Here is a 21,381-nt window from a genome sequence, read left to right on the forward strand (position 1 = left end):
AGCTTCTTCTTGTTTGATGTCAATACCAATACTGTCAGGTGCACTTTCAAGCACTGCACATGACTGCATCACAGTTCTTTGCCATACATCCATTTTGGTCTTTGTGCATCCACATCAAGGCCACACCAATTCAATTCCTTGCTTCTTGGACTATCTAAGGTGAAAGTATAGAAAGAAGATATCATAAAAGCAGAGGGCAGGGCCTAGGGAGGAAAACTTCAATATGACTGTATTCACTTCGTAAAACTGAGTGCACCAAGGCATAAACGTGGTCCTCATGCTTTGTTTTCATGATATTATTCCAGTTGAGCATGTCTTAAAAAATCTGAAAACCTACAAATCAATTGGTACAGCCTAAGTGTACTAAATATAGCTGCTAAATGTTGGCAACTACAACAGTATTACTATTTCTGTGAAAAACAAAAAATCAAAAATAGTGTATGGTGACAGCTAGACATTATCATAGGTTGATGTCAATGCTGGAAAAAAATAAGACCTGTTTGTAAAAATGTTCCTTGGAACTCAGAGTTCAACACAGCAGTCAGGAACCGGTAAGGAATCTTAGAGAACAGTTCAAAAACTCGTCGCCAACAGAAAACACAACCACAGTTACCATAGCAACGGATCTCCGGGAGCCATCTGTCGAAAGAAGAACATACCAAGCAAGGTTAGAATGGCTCGCACCCACAAACATACGGACAAAGCAAGAATCAAGGAATAAACAAACAAACACCCCCTTTCGCACAAACAACAGGTTGGAAGAAGTGTGCATACAAGTGGTTTCGTTACCTGAAATACTGTTCACAGTTTATGTGATTAAGCTCTGTTGTATGGCTTTCATCCAAATCAAAAGAAATTCTTGCAAGTGATAAACAAGTTTTTGAAATTGTTTTTCTGACTTCTGTTCAAAGTACAGAAATAATTTGTTAAAAGTATACTACATCGTCCAGCTTTGATATTGTGTAGACGTGAAAAAGTAAAATATTTGCTTAATCTTATTTTCATTAAAGTTATACTGCAGTACATGCAAAAATAAATGAACTAAAACTGAATGAATTCAAAATACAGTGTACTTGTACATAGAAAATGTAGTGAACTTTTGTCAGGGAATACCAATACTTTTGATTTCATACTTGACCCAAAAATTTTTTCAATGCTGTCAAAAAGGACATTTTGTGAAACCAGCATATTTTTGAAAGTGAGCTATATGAGACATAATTCCTTGTGACTTCTCGTACTCATTTGTTCCAATCTGTCCAAACCACAGCAAGAACAAGAACTGTTATAACTTAATCATGACAAGCATGGTCAGGGCTTGAAATTACCACTTGCATGTACAATTTTGTGCACGTAAAATTGGAGCTGTGCACATAATTTCAAGAAGACCTGCACTGGTGCAAATTACCACCAGCGTAAATTCATTACCTTCTACTCACATAAATTTTCACTCGAAATCGGTGCTCAAAGAAATTACATATCAAGCAAGCAACATTTTATATACTTTTGAACTTGTATTCAATATGCCAAAATTTAGTTGTGCAAGTAATTTCTATTTGGTGCAGGTAGTTTTTTTTCTGCATCTGCAACAGTGCAAGTTGACCAAAAAATGTCTTTCGAGCCCTGACGGTAGAAAAAATGCGGCCATCGAGCCAAGAAGATGGATGACCAGACAGTTTTTATCACCTGACGTTTGTTTTCTTACAGCTTTGTAACCACAAAAAAGGGCAGACAAAGTGCGAAGAGTTAGAGGAATTACCATGTCTTTCTCGCCAGCATTACCTATGAACAATCGGTGGTGAAAAAAAGCACTGTGTAAATAACAATGCACAGGTCTGGTGGGCAATACAATTGAGAAAAAGAGCGGCAATTGTCAAATGGCCCATATCAAAACAAAAACAGGTGCACTGCACTAAATGGTGTACATCTACATTTTGTACATCAAACACTCTGGACACTATACACTTGTCCAGGTTCAAACCTACATACAAACCTGCATCCCCACTCAAGCTCTTATTCTTATCAGACAGTGAGCTCTCCATAAAATCTCCTTTCAGATTCTCAACATACATGCAGACACGTAGAAGCATACAAACACACACACACACATACACACACACACAGGCAGTGAACACTCCATAAAGTCTCATGTCAGATTCTCTGCATACACACAGACACAAAAGCAAACAACACACTCACACACACACACATACACACAAACAGGAACACACACACATACCGGTACACACAAACACACCACATAGACACAACCCTTACCACAGTACAGCTGCAAAAAGCATTCAAACACACACCTGTTTCAGAACAAAGTGGACGACGCATGGTTCCGTCTAATTCCTAATTCCATCTGCTCTCAACTGATCAGCACGGAATTACAGTATCGGGAATGCTCAAAGGAGAAGAGAGCATGTCGTGCTAGGCGGGGAGGTCGTGGTGTGAGTTCCTAAGCCCTCCCTCGTGTGTCAATACATCAGGGACAACACTTTTGTATGTGGACTACTCGTTTATGGGGAGCATCATTTATGTAGGGGGGGGTTCTAACATTTTCATGTAGGCTTCCGTGAATAGTTTCATCAGGTCGGTAAGTCAGTGAATACAAGGGCTTGGTACATTTGGGAACGCATTGTTGATACCGTTCCCTGTATTAGTGTATTTATGTAAATTCTTTGTGTTTGGGAACACATCTATAAGCAGCGACACCTGTGCTGCAATGTGAACCAGTCAGAACTGCCCTGAGGAAGGTGACAGATGGTCGTCGAAAAAATCGGTTGAATAAATCACTTTTGTGTAAAAAGAGTCTTATTACTATCATTTAGGCTGTGAGAAATGGGAGGGGGGTTCAACCTTTCCTATATTTTCAGTTTTTAATTCACAATGCTATTTGAAATATTGGACAATTGTTTGACAGTCGACATAAAAATTTTGACAAAATTTGAAAGAATTTGCATACTCATAGAGATGTAATTTAGCATCGTGACTCATATGCTGAGATTCCATTCACTGCATTCCATAAAATATTGGGAAAGCATTTTGCAGCGAATCATATTGGGAAAGGATCATCTTTTTACAATAGCTTATACAAAACAAAGAAAGGGAGCTTGAATCATGACACAATGACTATTTCCTGTTAATCTGTAAATAGCAAAGTGGTATTGTCATCTCAGCCCCTGACTACTGGACCATGAGTAACATTTTAATGCACACCAGCAGTATAAATCTATGACAGACGAGACATTCAAATTTATGGCTGCGTGATCTACAGCATTGAGAAGGGAGGACGCAGCTACTTCAGGTCACGTCATGTTTTTGTCGGTAAGGCCAATTTGATTTCTTGGTTAACGGATTTTTATTTTCAAACAAAAAAAATTTAAAAAAAAAGAAATGAAAACAGAAGGCTGGGCTTCTCATGAATTTTTTTTTTCTAAATTTTTTTTTTGGGAAAATAAAAATCTGTTAACCAAGAAATTAAATTGGTGTGGCCTAACCAGCTGCTTTTGTCCAAAAAGGTAAAGGTAGTCTTATAGCCTTTATGAGGCCGTAGGGGCAGTGGGTTGTTATCCACATCCCTCTCCTTCCACAACCTTTCACCTCCCCAACCGAAGTCAGGTACCCATTTTACACCTGGGTGGAGTGAGGAAAGAACAGGGACACAACGTCGAGTCAGAAATGACTGGAATCAAACCCACAACCTCACTATCTTGAGTGCTCTAACATAGCCACTCGGCTATTTGACGACAGCAGGCTTTTGTTCAACCTCATACCAAATAGCTTTACTTTAGGTTCTTATTCTTCAGTTGAACTGGAAGATTAAAGCTTGTTTATTTTGAAAAGTTGGAAAACTGAAAGATGTACAGCATTTTCCAAAGCCCACAAACAAAATTTCTCCTTTCAGTGACTATTACAGTCAAAACATTTCCAGAAGACCACTCAGGGAACTGATAAAATCTAGTCTTTATGGACAGTTGGTCTTTATGGACAGGATTCTCAAAGCTTGTGTAAATGTCAAAAATTATCTAATGGATCATCAAAAAGTGGTCACATTGGCCAGGTGTTTTTTTTATGTAGAGGTGGTCACTTGTAAAGTTCTGACTGTACTAAATATGAAACTGAAGAGCAACCAATATACTTTGCAGATATCTTTAACTGTCTTGTCCAACTTGTTTTTTCCAACTTCTTTTCCTCCCTCCAATGACTTGATGTTGGAATCTGATTTCTTTGCATCACTTGAAAACTTCCTATTCTGAAAACAGAGATAGCATCGCTCTAATGGAAAAGCGAATTCCATCGTGAAATCTGCACTTATCGAATGATGAAAATTCAATTATAAGGTCCAAATTGATACTTAATGTCTAATGCAAACTTTGAGTCTACTGGGAAATCTTCAGTTTGGATTGTCGGAAAAGTAATTCAGGTATTAAATGCTTTACAGTTAATAAAAAGATAGATGCAAGCCATAAGATTCAATTTTACCATCGTGGAAATGTAGAGTTGTAACCGCTCCAAGGTGAATTAACAATTTATACACTAGACTACTTCTACCAGAATTAGAATTTACAATTTGTAGATATGCATGCAATGATACTTACACTGCATGAAAGCACAAGCTGACTTAACTACTGTTTGTGGAGGGGATTGTCAGAAATATTCTTTTTTTTCCTATCCCCTATCTTTTCCCTCCGTCCCAGGACAGAAATTCACTTCTTGGGACGGACAAGATTTCTCCCCGTCCATCCAAAATATCTTAACTTCATTAAATAAAACAAACGAGATGCAAATGTATTTTAAATTTGTAGGCTTAAATTGACAGATTTAACAATGAAAATCAACAACATGGGCTCCCAAACAATGAGTGGGGCGGTCAAAAATCTAAAGCTGGAGACAGCACTGATCAAAATTCTCTAATACAAAGTATTTTTCATTCTGAAAAACTCTCTAAGCTGCAACACTTTGGATGAGGTTTCCAATTGCATGACATGAACACCACTCAGTTTACCTGACCAGGTCAAATATATTTGTTACGCCGCTCTATCAAACACCCTCAGAGGCTAGCCCTGCCACTTTCGGTGAGACAGGAATGAGATCATGTAGACCACAGGTTATTGAAACGTCAGCAGCAATTCATCAGTCAGATAGTTGAAAGAAAAAGTCTCAAAATTCAAAGAGGAATAGCCTGAAGTGAAACAAAAACATCTTCTAAGACATCCGTGAATAGTTTCATCAGGTCGGTAAGTCACTGAATAATGTGAACCAGTCAGAGTTGCCTTGAAGAAGGTGACAGATGGTCACCGAGACGTTGGTTGAATACATCACTTGGTTGTGTAAAAAGAATCTTTTTATTCAGATTCTAAGACAAAAGATTAAGTCAGGTTTTTTGGTAAGCAATAGAAGTGAATCCTCTTTTGACTTGTCTTTTGCTTGTTTCGAATAACTGGTAAACTACCTTTCTATAGGGGTAACACACCAGTTTTGTACAGTAAGTACAAGATGCACAAGACCACACTGTAAGGTTTGGTCCACTCACACCAGGATGGATCCCTTCTCTTTTTGATCATTTGATATTTAACATGCTCAAGATGTGGCTCTCTTCAAACAGGGGGCCTCCGACTTGTCTATTTCTTTTAAATAGATATCTGTTAGTAATTAACCTTAAGCACTCTGAAGCAGCCGTTTGGCACCCGATTCCTTATTGGGTACAGAGTTAGGCAGCAGGGAGAAGGTTAAATTCATATCTGCCAGTAATAAAAAACACATTTAAGGAAACGTTGTACTTTCATTCAGGTTTCACATAATTGCTCAGTATAGAAAGTGTACCTTATAGTTATGATAACAAATTCGGTTCCAACTTTCTGACAATCGCCCTCCCAGGAAAGTGGCATAAAAGGTTTAGCTGTATAAAGTCTTTTTAATCAGGTTTCACAAATTTGCTCAGCAGAAAAAGTGAACCTAATAATCACGAATTCCGTTCCAACTTTCTGACAATCGCCCTCCCAGGAAAGTGGCATAAAAGGGTTTAATCGCATAAAGCCTTATTCCAACACCTGGGCCCGCCAGGCTCAACCCCAATCTTCACTGCAAATATGTTTACTGTCTTTTAGGTCTCAACTGGGATAATCCGCTCCGAGTGTGATCACTGAGCTGGAATTGAATGGAGAGAGGATGATACCTCCGACGCCTACGTAAGGAAACTCATCATACAACCTTGTCCTTAGCTCAGGCTGTGTGAAGAAAATAAGGGGGCATGACAGCAAGCAAAACATAAAAAAGGCAGTGGGCAATCATTTTGGAAGAATCTCATCATACAACCTTGTCCTTAGCTCAGGCTGTGTCAAGAAAATGAAGGGGCAAAACGGCAAGCAAAAAATGAAAAAAGGAGTGGGCAATCATTTTAAGCTGCACAATAGCTAAAATAATCTAAAACAACTTAAGGATGGGGGATTTTAAAACCCCTTGTTTCAGATAACCCTTAGTCTTCTACATTGTACTTTTTGCCTTTTGCCCTGGACAAGACATTGTGAAAATATACAAATTCATCTTCACAAAGACTGACAAATAGAACAGTTTGTCTTCAGTTTCAGCCCTGGTTTGCTACTACCTTAAATCCACACCAATTTAACTTCTTGGGTCCTAGACATTTCTGTAAAATTTAATGTAAAATGCAAGCTGACATCATAAAGACAGAGGAATGAAGGAAAACGGGCACCAACTCTATTCACTCCCTGAAACTGTGCGTTCCAAGATACAGACTTTCTGCTCAGACTCATATGTTGATATTCCAATCTAGCATTATTTAAAAAAATTTTATAACCAAGAAATTAAATTGGTATTGCCTAAATAGGAGCTTTCAACATTCTTGTAGTCCAATGCGAAAGATAAGGAAATCTCCATAAATCAATGTAAAAGATTAATGAAGGTCACATGTGGTTTACATTTCTAACATTTGAACTATGCTCACTTTCTGGCCTGAACAACGGATGTATCACCTCCCCTGTGCCTTTGAAATGTTTATCATCCGCCCTCTACACTCTACAAAGTCTGCCTGTATCATAACTACAGTAGTGAAGCTGTGATTTTCAAGTTACCAACACTGGAACACGGCCGCTATCCATGGTGCTGAATTCAGTGCTGCTGTTGCATGCTAACGCCTTTCGTTGAGGGATGCAAGGGCAAGGCAACAAGATGGTTTATCACATAAATGAATCCTGTGACTTAATATGCAAATGGTTGCCCTTCAAGCCAAGGGTAAATCTTCAGTGTGGACAGACTTGTAACATGCTATGGTGTTCATTCTGATAGATTATTTGGTCAATTTTCTGGAAAACAGGATAAAAAATACCCCAAAAAATGTTTAAAAAGGTAGATGCAATAAGAAAAGTAGATAGGTGTTTCAAATATCCAAAAAAATTATTATCAGAGTTTCTTGGACGTACAAGGCGACAAAAAGAAATTTCTGTCACCCACATTTCAAAAACTGGTGGCAAATCTGCACTATGAATTATTTGAAGTTGATTAATCTATCTTACATTCCATAGCGTCATTCCAGCAGTGTAACGACACCATTCCAAAAAAAACGCACACCTAATATTTCCACATACATGGCCGTACAGACACCATACCTTTCTGTAATACACAAGGTAGGTTATCCCGATCAAACGTGCCCAGGGATTACCCCAAACACAAAATAGATGAGACTATTAGCTCTCTCCATTGGTTTTGCTGCTCTGGTCCAGTGGCTTGGCAATTTTATTTAGCCAGCCGCACAATCAGCTTACTGATAAATATCCCATCTTGAAGGAAAAGTTCGAACTGTGGTAGAATACGGATGGGCAGGCTGCAGTTTCCTTCAGGCAGGGAGGATGACTGAACGACAGAGAGACAGCGAGGGATTGAAGCTTAAGCAAGAAGTATAACTGCAGCGGGTCATCTTGGCTTCTCAAAAAGTTTCTGCTGACAGTGGTATTAATAAGGCCTCTCTAGCTGTACATACAAGGGGAGGGGGAGCAAAAAAGGTGCTAAACAGCCTATTTTCAGCATATATATAACTGTACTTGGTCATCTTGGCTTTACAAAACGTTTCTGCTGACAGTGGTATTAATAAGGCCTCTCTAGCTGTATATATAGGGGGAGGGGGGAGTAAAAATGGCACTAAACAGCCTATTTTCAGCATGTATATAACTGTAGCTGGTCATCTTGGCTTTACAAAACGTTTCTGCTGACAGTGGTATTAATAAGGCCTCTCTAGATGTATATATAGGGGGAGGGGGGAGCAAAAAAGGTGCTAAACAGCCTATTTTCAGCTTATATATAACTGTATCATCGGCATGACTGTGGAGGGCCGAAATCCACGAGGACGACCAAGGAGGAAGTGGATTGACAAGATCAAGGAGGACCTCCACCACCTCAACCTACACGATGCAGACCCACAGGACAGAGGCACCTGGCGAGCTGTCACCAAGCTCCCCCATCAGCATGCAAGCACGTCAAACCCCCAGATGATGGGGACAAGAAGACGTTAAACCGGATAGTGAGTGAGTGAGTGAGTGTAGTTGGTCATCTTTGCTTTACAAAACGTTTCTGCTGACAGTGGTATTAATAAGGCCTCTCTACCTGTATATTATATAGGGGGAGAGGGGAGCAAAAAAGGTGCTAAACAGCCTATTTTCAGCTTATATATAACTGTAGCTGGTCATCTTTGCTTTACAAAACGTTTCTGCTGACAGTGGTATTAATAAGGCCTCTCTAAATGTATATACAGGGGGAGGGGGGAGCAAAATAGTGTGCTAAACAGCACATTATTTTCATTTTCATGACTGTTTTGTGACCAATATTTTCTTCATACCCAAACTGAAATTTAGTCGTAAAAAAGAATTAAACTTTGGCATACTGAGAGATCAACTGATTATCTGTGACATTGTCAGGCGACTCAATCTTTCCATCTTAACGAGACGATAAAAAGGTCACTGCGTCCTTGATGAATTTTGATACCTTCAGTAAAGTAACTAAGCTCCATCATAAACAGCAGGGAGGTTTCCCTGGCAGTTTATATGAGGTGCTCGTTACATCTACAAACCATTCGGACAGTTTACAACATCCCAGCTGCCGAAAACACGTCCAAATTATTTAAAACAATGTTGTAATATGGTAAGGAAGGCCAAGCTTTTATCGACGACTGTGAGGTAGCGTCAGATAACGGGCAAGGGCAAAAGGAACCGAGGGCGGCTTTATCTTCTGTTTGATCATCAATAAATATGCATGGAACACTGCTTGGGGATGTAAGGGGGCTTCACATCTGGAGCTTAAAAGGCAACAATTGCTAGAAAAAGCAATACATCTCCGTCTGATGGAAAGCGCCTCTAGTAACAATCTCCACATGTGGAGTAGACTGAAAGCACTGCAAATCAGTCAGTGCCTAAAACTGAAAATAAATTTCTCTCGTTTTCATTTTCAAAACATTTGTACAAATTCTGACATAAACATAGTAATAATTTCCACACATAAAGTAGACTAAAAGCACCTTAAACCAGTCACTGCCTAAAAATGAAAACGAATTCCTCTCGTTATTTATGTTGCAGTAAATGTTCTAGAATTATTGCTTTAAGTTTAAAGAAATGTTTTCTCGTTTTCATTTTCAAAACATTTGTATAAATCTCGTCATAGACACATAGCTGTATTGCAGTAAATGTTCTACGATTATTGCTTTATGTATGTTAGGTCAATATAATGAGCTACATTTGACATTACGGTACCTTGGGAAGTGGGACAAGTCATCAGATATGCCATGGATTCTGGTACTAGCATACAGTTGATGTACATTAATTTTGTGCAAATTCTGTCATAGACATGCAGCTATCTTGCAGTAAATGCTCTACAATTATTGCTTTATATGTGTTATGTCAATATAATGAGTTGCATTTGACATCACCATGGGAGGTGGGAAAAGTCATCAAATATGCCATGGCTCCTGGTACAGATGATGAAGCTATCGAACACTCTAACTTTCATTGAACGAAGGAATCAAGATTAAACAGCAGGCCTCGAAATTAACTTTTTCCCCTACTGTCCCAACATTGTCCCAAAAGTGGATTTCAACTGTCCCGAAAGTGTCCTGAAGTGTCCCAACCAGGGCCAAAGATATGAACTTAGTGTCGGGTCTGCATTCAGTTCCAGAGGTTTATGTTCAGGTTTGGACCTATACTCAAGTCAGGACCTGAGCCCAAGCCAATCTGTGTTAGAATATTTTTTTTTAGTTATATACAAAATTGTGTATTGTAAAATAGACAATTGCATGAAATTTGAAAAATATAATACATACAAAGGTACAATGTATATACACTCAGTAGTAAACACAAGTTTCAACAAAGTTAACAACCAGAAATATTGTTAACAACCTGAAATAATGTATTTCAATAGGTTATAAAAGAAAAAGCATAATTCTGCAGAGTTTAAAGACTTCATTGATGCGTTGGCTCTTGGGGAGGTAGAATAAATCCGAAAATGTTTGATTTCTAATCTTGCAGGGCAAACCTTAATCAAGTAAATGAGGTGTGACCATCCCTCTGCTGACCCCCTGTCAGGGGAGCAGACATGTGCCACAGCCTAGCTGGGACAGGCTTTCCTTTCACTATGCTGAGTGATAAATGATGATTGATTTTGAGAAGACTAGTACCACACCAAAAACAGTGGGTGGGACCAGTATACAGTTTCACAAGGGAGGAGCACAGTGGCACTCAGGAGCCCTGATTGTCCCAAATATGTCCCGAATTGATTATTGAGTTGTCCCAGGTCAAATTTTGGTGGCCCCGGGACATAGGGACATAGTTAACTTCGAGCCCTGAAACAGTCTGCTTCCTATCAACAGAAACAGCTGCACTGATTTCCTCTGGGATTTACCTCAACATGCAAGCTTTTGTCACTCTGGGTTGCTCAGTTTTAAAGCAGGAGACAGCCAGAAACTGATATCTGGGACACACACACACTACACTCATGTATTCACTTTCAAGTTGCTACACATCCTCAACAAACTCTTAGCTTTGACTTTCACATTATCAGACGTTAAGCTTTTGTCATTCAGGGTTTCTCAGTTTTAAAGCAGGAGACAGCCAGACCACACACACACAGACACACACAGACACACACACACAGAAACGCAGACACACACACACACACTACACTCATGCATTCACTTTCACAAGACTCATCCACCACAAAGTCTTCACTTTGACTTTCACATTCGCACTGCCCCCCACCCTCACCAGTACCTTGGTAGCAAAAGTATCAAAGAACGCGGCAAATGTCAAGTTTAAATGGCAAAGGGTTACGGTATCGAATTACCTTGCTCTTTCCGTCCGAGCCCGTGCCCCACACGCCAGCCATGTTTCTGCAGCAGCCGATGTCCCAGGTTGTCCTGTTGCCAGGGAGACAGAAAAGACGACAACGAAAATACAGAAAATCTGATACAGTTTGAGGTCTGGCCTGGCCAGTGCTGTTGACAGCTATGGATAATTTATACCGCTTGTAATGGACTACTTACTCGCCAATTAGCACACGGCCATTAAATCTTAATTGATCAAATCAATAACATGCCATTACTGGAATTTATGAGCACTCAAGCAGCGGAAATGCCACCATAAACTAGACGCCATTATAGCCAGCGAGGAGAGAGAACGTCTGACATAACGTCTGCGCTATGTTCTGGGAGCGTTGCAAATGGCACCGGGCAGCGTCCCAATTGCTATTGACCCTGAAAAGGCTGGAAACAGAAGTAAGGGTCAGAGCCGTGGGTAAGAAACATTAGTTAGTGGACACAAGTAAGACGAATGAGCGGGGGAGAAAATAACCCGCAAAGGGGATGTGTGCCCGCGAAGGGCAAATCAAGCTTCGAAGATACATGTCTCGTCTTGTAGCATTCTCATTTCCGTCAGCAGCGAATGTCCGAACTCGGCTTTATCTCCTGAAAACTGGGAACAAACATCATAGTTAGAGCCTCATAATCAATACATAATGGGGTGGAATGGGCCTTGGTTGACTTTGATGCACAGGCAAGCGCGCCGTTACCACATCCTCTAAGCCTGGGATCTGCAGGATGCCACATTTACGGCTATCTTATGTCACCCGTCCCAGGGAAAAGTGATCAAAGATAGAAATAAACCAAATCACCAGACTGACGGTATTACTGCCACTTCCAGAGTCAGGATGCGAGATTAATGGGAAATGGACGCGGCGGGCCACAATCCCTGCATCAGTATGGGTCTCCCCGCACCCTGCATTCCAAGGCTTTCCCGGAATCATATCTATTCTTTATTCATGGCTTTGCATAGACACTATCAAAGATAAAACTATGAACCCTGATCTCTATGGAAAAGAATTCTTGCGTGCACATATTGAGTAAGGTTGGGGGAGTAACACAATTACGGGCCTTCATTGTTAAAAATCCCTAGGTTCGCCGCCAATCTAATACAATCTTCTACCAAATTTCTCCGAATTGTGCGGAGGTCTCGGGCCGTACTCATCAGATTACTTGATCAACGTGCCGGCATGCATTTCCAACCGAGCTAGCCGCCGCTGCACGGCAAAGATCACACTCGGGGTGAATTCTGCCCGCATTTCGGTAGATACAGATCGACTGGGATTATGTCTGAAGCAATGCCGTTGCATTACAAGTGTTCCTCCCGACACTAGCTGGGCTAAAGTAACCTAGTTTGACGGTTCTGGCAAGCCCTCAAGTGCAAATGGAAATGGGAAATCTAAGTATAGAAAACTAAATATGAGTGGTGTAAGAATAGTAAAAACAGCTAGTATGATGCTGTCTAACATTTAAACAGGGCTAAAGTAACCTATGTGCAGTTTGACGGTTCTGGCAAGTCCTCAAGTGCAAATGGAAATAGCAAATCTAAGTATAGAAAACTAAATGGTATTCTTAAATGGTGTAAAAATCGTTAAAAAACTAGTATGATGCTGTCTAAAATTTTTCAAACTACAGGCAATAATAACTGTCCATCACTATCTACATGTACTTGTACCAGTAGATGCCATACTTTGTACATTGTACAATTAATTGTTGTGCAATAAAGTTATCATCTTTTAAATATCAATTTGGCCTCCTTTTCTTAAAATTGACCATGGTAAAATCCCTGGCAATACCCATAACTAGTCATACATAATATATAGACTCAAAGACACAGCAAATATCTAGTCAAGAAAACTCTACCTAGTGAAGAAAATTCTATTTCGACTTCCATTGCACACCTTATCAGCATAGCTAGCCGAGTCCTCAAGTGCAAGTGGGAATGGGAAAACAAAGTATAGAAAAATATGCATATCACTGGAGGAATAAAACTTTGAAACTTTTCATACTACAAGCACCATATGTAACTGTCCACTACAACAGCCATACATAGCCTAAAAGACAAAGTAAATATCTTGAAAAAAATCAATCTATTTCTCCTTCCATTGCACACCTCATCAGTATAGCTAGCCAAGACTTCTCCCTCATGAATTCAAATTAGGTCACAAACCAAATTCCACAGACTTTGTTACTTTGATCCAATAAAATTTTGCTGACACACTAATATCAAGACGGAGAGTTACACCTTACAGTACTGTAAATGCATTTAAGTTTGCGTGGTTTCAATTTCGTGCTGAGGGGAGAATCGTGTGTTCGCGGCGGTTTTAAGTTTGCGGCAGTGCTAAAGTCACATACTGCTACAGCATTGGACAAAAATGTTTGCGGAGATTTTAAGTTCCTGATGAAATGCGTACAGGGCATGCCTGTAAAGCAGTGTGCTTAGTAGTGAGTGCGCCTATCCTGTATAAAGAAAACAGAAATAACTGCGAACATAAAACCACTGTGAACATTTCTGCATTTACGCTGTACAGTATCAGGCTGTGTCTCGGTAGAAATGAAAACATGAGTAATACTTACGCCTGTAAATGCAGAAATGTTCGTAGGGATTTAATTTCAGGGTAGGGAGAAAATGGAGTGTTCACAGTGGTTTCAAGTTTGCGTTTGAAACGGTAGTAGCGCTACAGTCACACAATGGAACGCCTTTTCGCGGTGGTTCTAAGTTTGCGGAAAAGAGTTCACCGCGAACATAAAACCACAGCGCATATTTCTGCATTTACATTATCTACATCTTTACTTGGGGTTACCGCAGTGAGGTTATTCACAAGTGATCAAATAGTTGCCGATGCAAACCACATTAAGGTTTTTACATGAAGGTTTTTACACGTCACGAGGGATCAAATATTCATTCTGCAACATGTAATTTGCGAATATGAACTAGAATTAGGACGTGGCAATGTTCAATTTAGCACTCCATAAAAATTCAAGGCTGCTGCACAGTTACTGTAGTAAAGTTATCAATTAGGCAAATTTCATCCCACTGCTGATGCAACTTTGCTGTTATGATTTTCATTTTCACACTTTTTTATTGGCTACCACGCTATCATTTGTGACCATCAGGCTAAATTAGTACCCTTACGCTTATTTTTCCAGCGTTATGGTACTATGTAAGAATTTACCTGTCTAATAATATGAAAAATGTTGATATGATCCTGAAAAAATCACAAGAAAATCCTTGTAACTTAACATGTTGTCTAAAAAGAATTAACCTTATTATGCTAACTTTTCACCATACATTTTTAAAATCTCCTCACTGTGGAGGACCAAGACCCCCTTTTACACCATCCCCAGATTGGTCGCTTCGCAACCTTGTATTTACCACTACGCTGGAATAAAATTCCAGCTCGAACCCTGTACCATCAAATCGAAATGACACAAAACAGGCACTGCTCGGCACACAAACACGGCCTTTTCCTGATGGACAGTATCTCAGTTCCATCACTACAAATCCACAGAGTAATCCCCAAGAATCCCCGCAAGCACGGCACGCCTCTTCCTATTTGCCGAGGGTATTGATTGATGTGAAAGGATGGGGGAGAGTGGTTCTCTATCTACCACAATCTGGGATCGGGGAGGGGAGAGGGCTCGTATCTGATCCCCCGTTGCAGCGTCCACGTCTATAAAAAATGACCTTGTATAAATCAATCAATCAATCAATCAATCAATCAAAAATGGTTTTATTAATCAACAGAACTTGCAGTACTACATTTGTAGACTGAATTGCGTCTATTGTGACATTCAATAAAACAAATCACATCAATCACATTTACTCACAAAACTATTGCACTTATTGCACTTATTGCCATAAAATCGACTCTGTCCATTTTGTCATTTTAAAATACTATTACGTCTAAAGCGAATACACACATGTACAACATTAAGTCCATTAATCATAACATAATACTTCTCAGGCAGCAGTGTCATTTTGTTTCATTTAGTATCCTTAGAAGTGATGGAACTGGGCTGTTACTAAACCTACTGGTGCGAGTAGTAGGCAGAGACAGAGTTTTTGAGTTTCTGAGGTTACGTCCATGTGATGCTAGTCGGGTTGGGGGCAACAGGTCTACAGTTCTCTCTGATTTCTCCATGCTGGTAGCAAATCTTCGGCAGAGGTTGTTCCTCCTTTCCTTCAAAGTTTCGAGCCCGCACTGTTGTAGAGATGTGGCGTAGTCATGGTAGTCACAAATCAAAGGCGAGGCAGTAATTTACATCCGACACAAGTCTCCCCGCTAGATGGAAACGCTGGTACAAGGGGGACATGCTGGTTGAATTGGAAGTGCTGCTTTCAATTCAGTTTGTTTGAATAATAAATAATCCTTGCGCCATGGATATATAAGTCTTTTTGGTAAGATTTGGGTAAAATGTTAGACAGATAAACTTGTCTTTGGTGACAAGTATTTTTTTCTCAACTGTTTGCATGCTCGTATTAAAACTGACTTTGAGAACTCTAAAATATTGCCAGAAGCTTTATTTGCATGAGTGATTTTTGGTTATACCTATTAGGTAACCAGGTTCCTACTTTTACCTATTTTATTAAACTGACATAATCACATTCCTCCTTCTTTTGTCATGTTGAGTGATTAACAGTCATATTATTGCTATTTCCCAGTTGATGTAGCTCACAAACTTATCTTATTTGACCTCATTGTTTATCTGTGATGTGAAATACCAAAAGTAACGAATACATGTCAAGTTCTTTCAAACTTGGGAAACGCAATGGGTAACTGTGACATTACAAGTTCGACTACATAAAATTATGCAGTTACATTGCAAGGTAAAAAGAAATGTTATTTGAAAGAAAATGCTCCTGTTTATTTCAGAATATCTTTTTTTCTGTCATAAATGTTTGCAGTTATGGAAATATCTAACTTAAAACATCAATTATGAAAATCCCTTTCAAATCAGATCTAGAATGACCAAACCTAGATAATCCTTTCAATAGTTGAGGCCTGTGCCATTCATAAAAAAACAAAGTCCAGCATTTTCTCCCGGGACTTGACCTCTAATTCCAACCAACGAAAATAGGCACAGGTCGGCCAAAGGTCCCTTGATCTCCGCCTTTTGAAGCTCGTTCAAATATCAAGGGTCTCGTTTTCACCTGGCTTCAAAGTTGTCCAGAATCGGGGCTCCCGCGATCAACCCTATCAGCTTGCCATTGACCTGCTCCGAGCCCGTATTTAACATTCCAGAAAGGTAAACAGCACCCGGCTTCGACTACTTGCGCCGAAACGATGGCTATAAAGACACCCTATGCTATCAATATGTGCCAGCGAGAGCTCCCATTAAATCTCAAGTCCTGATGCAATCAAAGCAGCCGCCCTTTGATTTTGCACTTCTTTGCATTGGATTCTCCATAAAAGTGGAAGAGTGATGCTATCCGGGTTTCCCGGCCATTATGCGGAGCGTCCTTACCCATATGATTGCTCCAGAACTGCAATCACATTTATATGATCATTCTAATGGACGCTCTGCGGCGGGTCGCTACGTCGGCTTTCGATTTTGCAATTCCCGGAGTTTTCGCCATAAGGGGACGCGGCAAGGTTAAGTACAAGTATGCATAATAACGGCGTCGTTAGCGGCGTGAAACAATCAAGAAGCTCTCAGAAGATGTTGCAGCGATCCCTTACTCAGTTTTACGGAAGAGGAAATGGAAGAAGCAGCTTTGAAGAACATGATTTTCTCAGCCTTGTACCATCATGAAACTATTTTACAGCCATCAATTCTACGGTATATAATAACTGCTTTCCCCGAATATCCTCTCAAAAAGAGGTTGTTTTTGTAACAATCTCATACAAAACTGTTAATCTGAGATACAAACAGTATATAATCTCCAAGCAGACATAAGGATCCGGCTTATTCTTGTTCAGTTTTACGGAAGAGGAAATGGAAAAAGTGGCTTTGAAGAACACGATTTTCTCAGCCTTGTACCATCATGTACATAAACTGAAGCCCAGTTTTCGTTGGAAACATGCACGTTTCAAAGAGTAGATGAAAGTTTGGAATTACATACTGTTGTAGACATTGTTAATCTTATACCTGCTCCTAACCAAGTAAGCAATACAAAAAGGCTTCGTCAGCAGGAAGAAATACAAATGTACATGAAGCATTTTGCAAAGAAGTATATATGGCATGAAATTTCTAGAGCCATCAATACTGAATCCCCTGACCTAAAACTACTTTCCCCACATATCCTCTCAAAAAGAGTCGCTGTAGTTCTAGTAACAATATCTTACAAAACTGTTTATCTGAGATACAAACAGTTGACATTTCTTGGAGGTTCTACACATGTATGTCATCAGTTCTAGTTATATTTCCAAGCAGATGTAAGGATCCTGCTTATTCTTGGGGTTTTATGCTTGTTTTTGCAACAATGGTTCTCTTTTCTAGTATTTTATTTTTTAACGGTTTGCCTCCTCCTCTAACTTAAGCCGTATCCTAACATCTGCTTGGAGATTATACAAGTACAACCACTGCCAACTTCCTGAAAACCCTCCATAAAAAGTTCATGCTTGCAACACGTGACAGCCTTATGATCTCTGTAACTAAAGCCGTATCCTTACATCTGCTTGGAGATTATACATTCAAGTGCAACCACTTCCAACTTCCTGACAACTTTCCATAAAAAGTTCACGCTTGTAACACGTGACAGCCTTATGATCACTGTAACTAAGCCCTCCTCTTCTAACTAAAGCCGTATCCTTGCATCTGCTTGGAGATTATACAAGTGCAACCACTTCTAACTTCCTAACAACCTTCCATAAAAAGTTCGTGCCTGCAACACGTGACAGCCTAGCTTATGATCACTGTAACTAAGGCACAGTTACTGTCGGATCAGGATGTTTTATATACACGGCCATCAAAAGTTATCATCCTTTTCCCACTTCTGCATAGTGATAGCTAGATTAGAGATCATAGTAAAGTCAGAATGCAGGCGTCTCCAACCTCGTTACTCCCATCCCTTTATTGTACGTCTGCCATCATAGCAATCAAGGCAATGGCATCTTAAAAACATGGCAACGCGTAAGATTCATCGGGCTGTGCTAAATTGATGTCACGATCCGTGGAGTTTCGGGGATATCGCTGTCACTTGATCTATACTAAAATAACTTTCGCAAAAGTTGCAATTGCCCTACTAGTAAAAACGCAGGAGCTAACATCTACTAACATACATGTAATTCCCCCAGGGTACATAATTCCGCCACCCTGAAAAGATATATCCAAACAGATCTCCAACCCAATGTCCCCAGTATAATGCACTCCTGTATATCTTAACTGTGCATACCTGGAGGGTGCTGCACTAGAGAGCTCTCAAACCCAAGGCATCTGCTGTCTTTCATCAGTGATTAAAGAAAGAATTTTGCTACTCCAGGTCTTCCTTTATGTCTGACAAAAGACAGCTGTCTGGAATGTCTGACCATTTCCAAATTCTATCCAGTTGCTTGAGAAACTATCACCTTGCAGTGAAACTAAAAATGATGCCGCTTTTCACAAAAACTTTCACCCATGTTGCCTCTGTCACACGGGAAGGTGGTTTGAGCCTTACAGCAGTGCCAATCACTGTCAGGAGTAGGACATTGAGCTGCCCTATCTTTTCACCCTCCTGGGCATAGTCTTGCCTGGCTGCCTGAAACCACCGGTGAGAAACCATTCTTTTCATGTCGTCTGCTTACGGGGGAGAATATTGGTCACATTCATTTGGTTCAAAAGAAAAGAAAGGTACAAAAAAGGTGACTTCGATCCAGTTGAGCTCACTGAAGAGCTAATCTATCACTGGTTGTGACAGAGAAGACAGACACTATGTACAGCATTTCAGGTCCATTGTACTGGGGAAACATTCTACTGCAGTTAACAGTAGACCAAGGCTTTAAAGTCCTGTCTTACAGACTGCAAGTCTTTCCAGTCGCGTGCATGTTTTTTATTTGGATGCTTGCATCAGTTTTGGGATTCCCAGAGGATGTCGTCCATATAATTGTATCAATATTGAACACCTGGAATTGACTTTGGCATTCTGTTATATCCATTTTCCGAAACACTTTCTTTTGTCAAATTAAAGTATATAGTTGCTCATATTGCAGCTGCTTTGTACGATTTACAGTATGGCCGAAAACATCTTTTTTGCATTAAAACGTACCAAATTGATGCGCACCAATGTCATCCATATAATCGTATGAACATGGCCCTACCGACTGATGAGGTTAGAACAGTCTGATGCACATCATCCTACACAGAGGACCTGTCATCCAGAATCAGTCACATCTAATCTCTTGCGGTACTGTAGATCTTAAAATGTTTGCGGTGGTTTCGTCTTCACAATGACCTCTCCACCGCAAAATCATGACATAGAATAGAACAACATAAATAAAAATGATCAAGAGACAATAAGCTATCATTCTATGATAGTGGACCATTCTGATCCTGAAATCGGGTTGAAAACCACCGGAAATCAGGATTTGATACCCAAACCAAACGTCACAATTCTGTCAGTATATTCACATCACAAGCTGATAAGAGAGTCTATTCACATGACAAGGCAGCCTGGCAGGCAGGCTTTAAGCTAGCAGGGGGTCCAAGGGTCTCTTGGAGTCCCTACACTAATAAGAAAACCAAGGATTTTTTTACACATTCACATGAGTTCCCCCCGCACATACACTGAACATTGAATTTTTTTCTCATATAAGACAGTGGGACAGCATGTAAATTAATAAGGCTGGAAGGTTAGAATGTTATTTCTAATCCATAGAGCATACTGGGGCCTTTACTTCTGATTGCCAACCCTCTCAAAAAATGTTGGGACTCCCTGTCTATAAATCCTAGCTACAACTGTAAAAACCTGCATGATGTGCATAGATTCTCTAATCAGCCGGTGATGTGAACATACTGACAGAATGGTGACATTGGGTATCAAATCCTAATTTCCAGTGGTTTGCAACCTGATTTCAGGACCAGAAAGTTGAGCATCAAAAACCTGGCTGTCGTTGCTACCTAAACTTGAAAGGGCTGCAGTCCTAAAAATCAGGGAAACATGGCATCCAATGGGTGTCCACTGCAAGTTAAGGCGTCTAATTTCCTTGTTTTCTTAGTGTAGGGAGTCCAAAAGACCCCGGACCCCATGCTAGCTAAAAGACACGGCATACTGGCAGGTGCAGACAAGAGGCCGTGTTATTAAGCACACATACAGGCATCATCTGCAGCTGGTCCGGATATACAGTTACGGTGCACAATATCGTCATCACCGCGCGCTACCAATTATACAATCAAGAGACACAGGAGAGGATTTCTCCAGAGGTACTGTGATTTGGAAAGCGATGATCCATTTAACTTATGCGGAAGCTACAACACAAAGGTCCCAGAACTAGGGTTCGAATGTGGCTTTGAATATAGAGTTAGCGTCACAGAAGCAAAGATCCCAGAACTAGTGTTCTATTAAATGTGACTTTGAATATAGATTTAGCCTTACAGAAGTAAAGAACTGATTTTCCTGTCTGCTAGGCTTCTGATTATATTGTTCAATATTTTCCTACGTTAATCTTAGATTTGATAGATAGATCTTATCAATAATGAATGGTGTCAACACTGGAGCTTGTTAGGTTTTGTTTTATATAAGCCCCTCTATATATTTATAATATCTGAAACATCTTTATCTTTTTATATAAGCCACTTGAAAGCAGCAATGGAGACTTTACAATAATGTAGAACTAGAACACATTTGTCTAATCATTACTAGTGGTTGAGATACATGAAACAACATGAAACATATATTAGCATCTGAGCAATTTATCAAGTTTTCCCAAATGTATCTGCATGATAGCAACGTTTTTAATATAACAGGTTTCTATATATTACAAGCTTCTGGAAGCTGCTATGCACACTGCACAGTATAGACAAATTTACACAGTTTTTAATAGGTTTTAGGCAACTGGATTCATGTTTTATTCATATCCACATTAACTTAAAAGTTTTCCTAATTT

At 39.9% G+C, this 21,381-nt stretch overlaps 1 protein-coding gene across 3 annotated transcripts in view; it reads right to left on the reverse strand.

The window, feature by feature from the left end:
* The window catches only part of LOC136445847 (G patch domain-containing protein 8-like), a 196,899-nt gene that overhangs the window by 54,316 nt on the left and 121,202 nt on the right, over positions 1 to 21,381 (reverse strand). For all 3 annotated transcript variants that reach the window (XM_066444017.1, XM_066444016.1, XM_066444018.1), the window contains one exon: positions 11,344 to 11,416. In XM_066444017.1, coding sequence (XP_066300114.1) covers positions 11,344 to 11,416 — 73 coding nt within the window. The remainder of the gene's footprint in view (positions 1 to 11,343; positions 11,417 to 21,381) is intronic.

Source organism: Branchiostoma lanceolatum, chromosome 12 (genome assembly GCF_035083965.1).
Source record: "Branchiostoma lanceolatum isolate klBraLanc5 chromosome 12, klBraLanc5.hap2, whole genome shotgun sequence".
Taxonomy (NCBI): domain Eukaryota; kingdom Metazoa; phylum Chordata; class Leptocardii; order Amphioxiformes; family Branchiostomatidae; genus Branchiostoma; species Branchiostoma lanceolatum.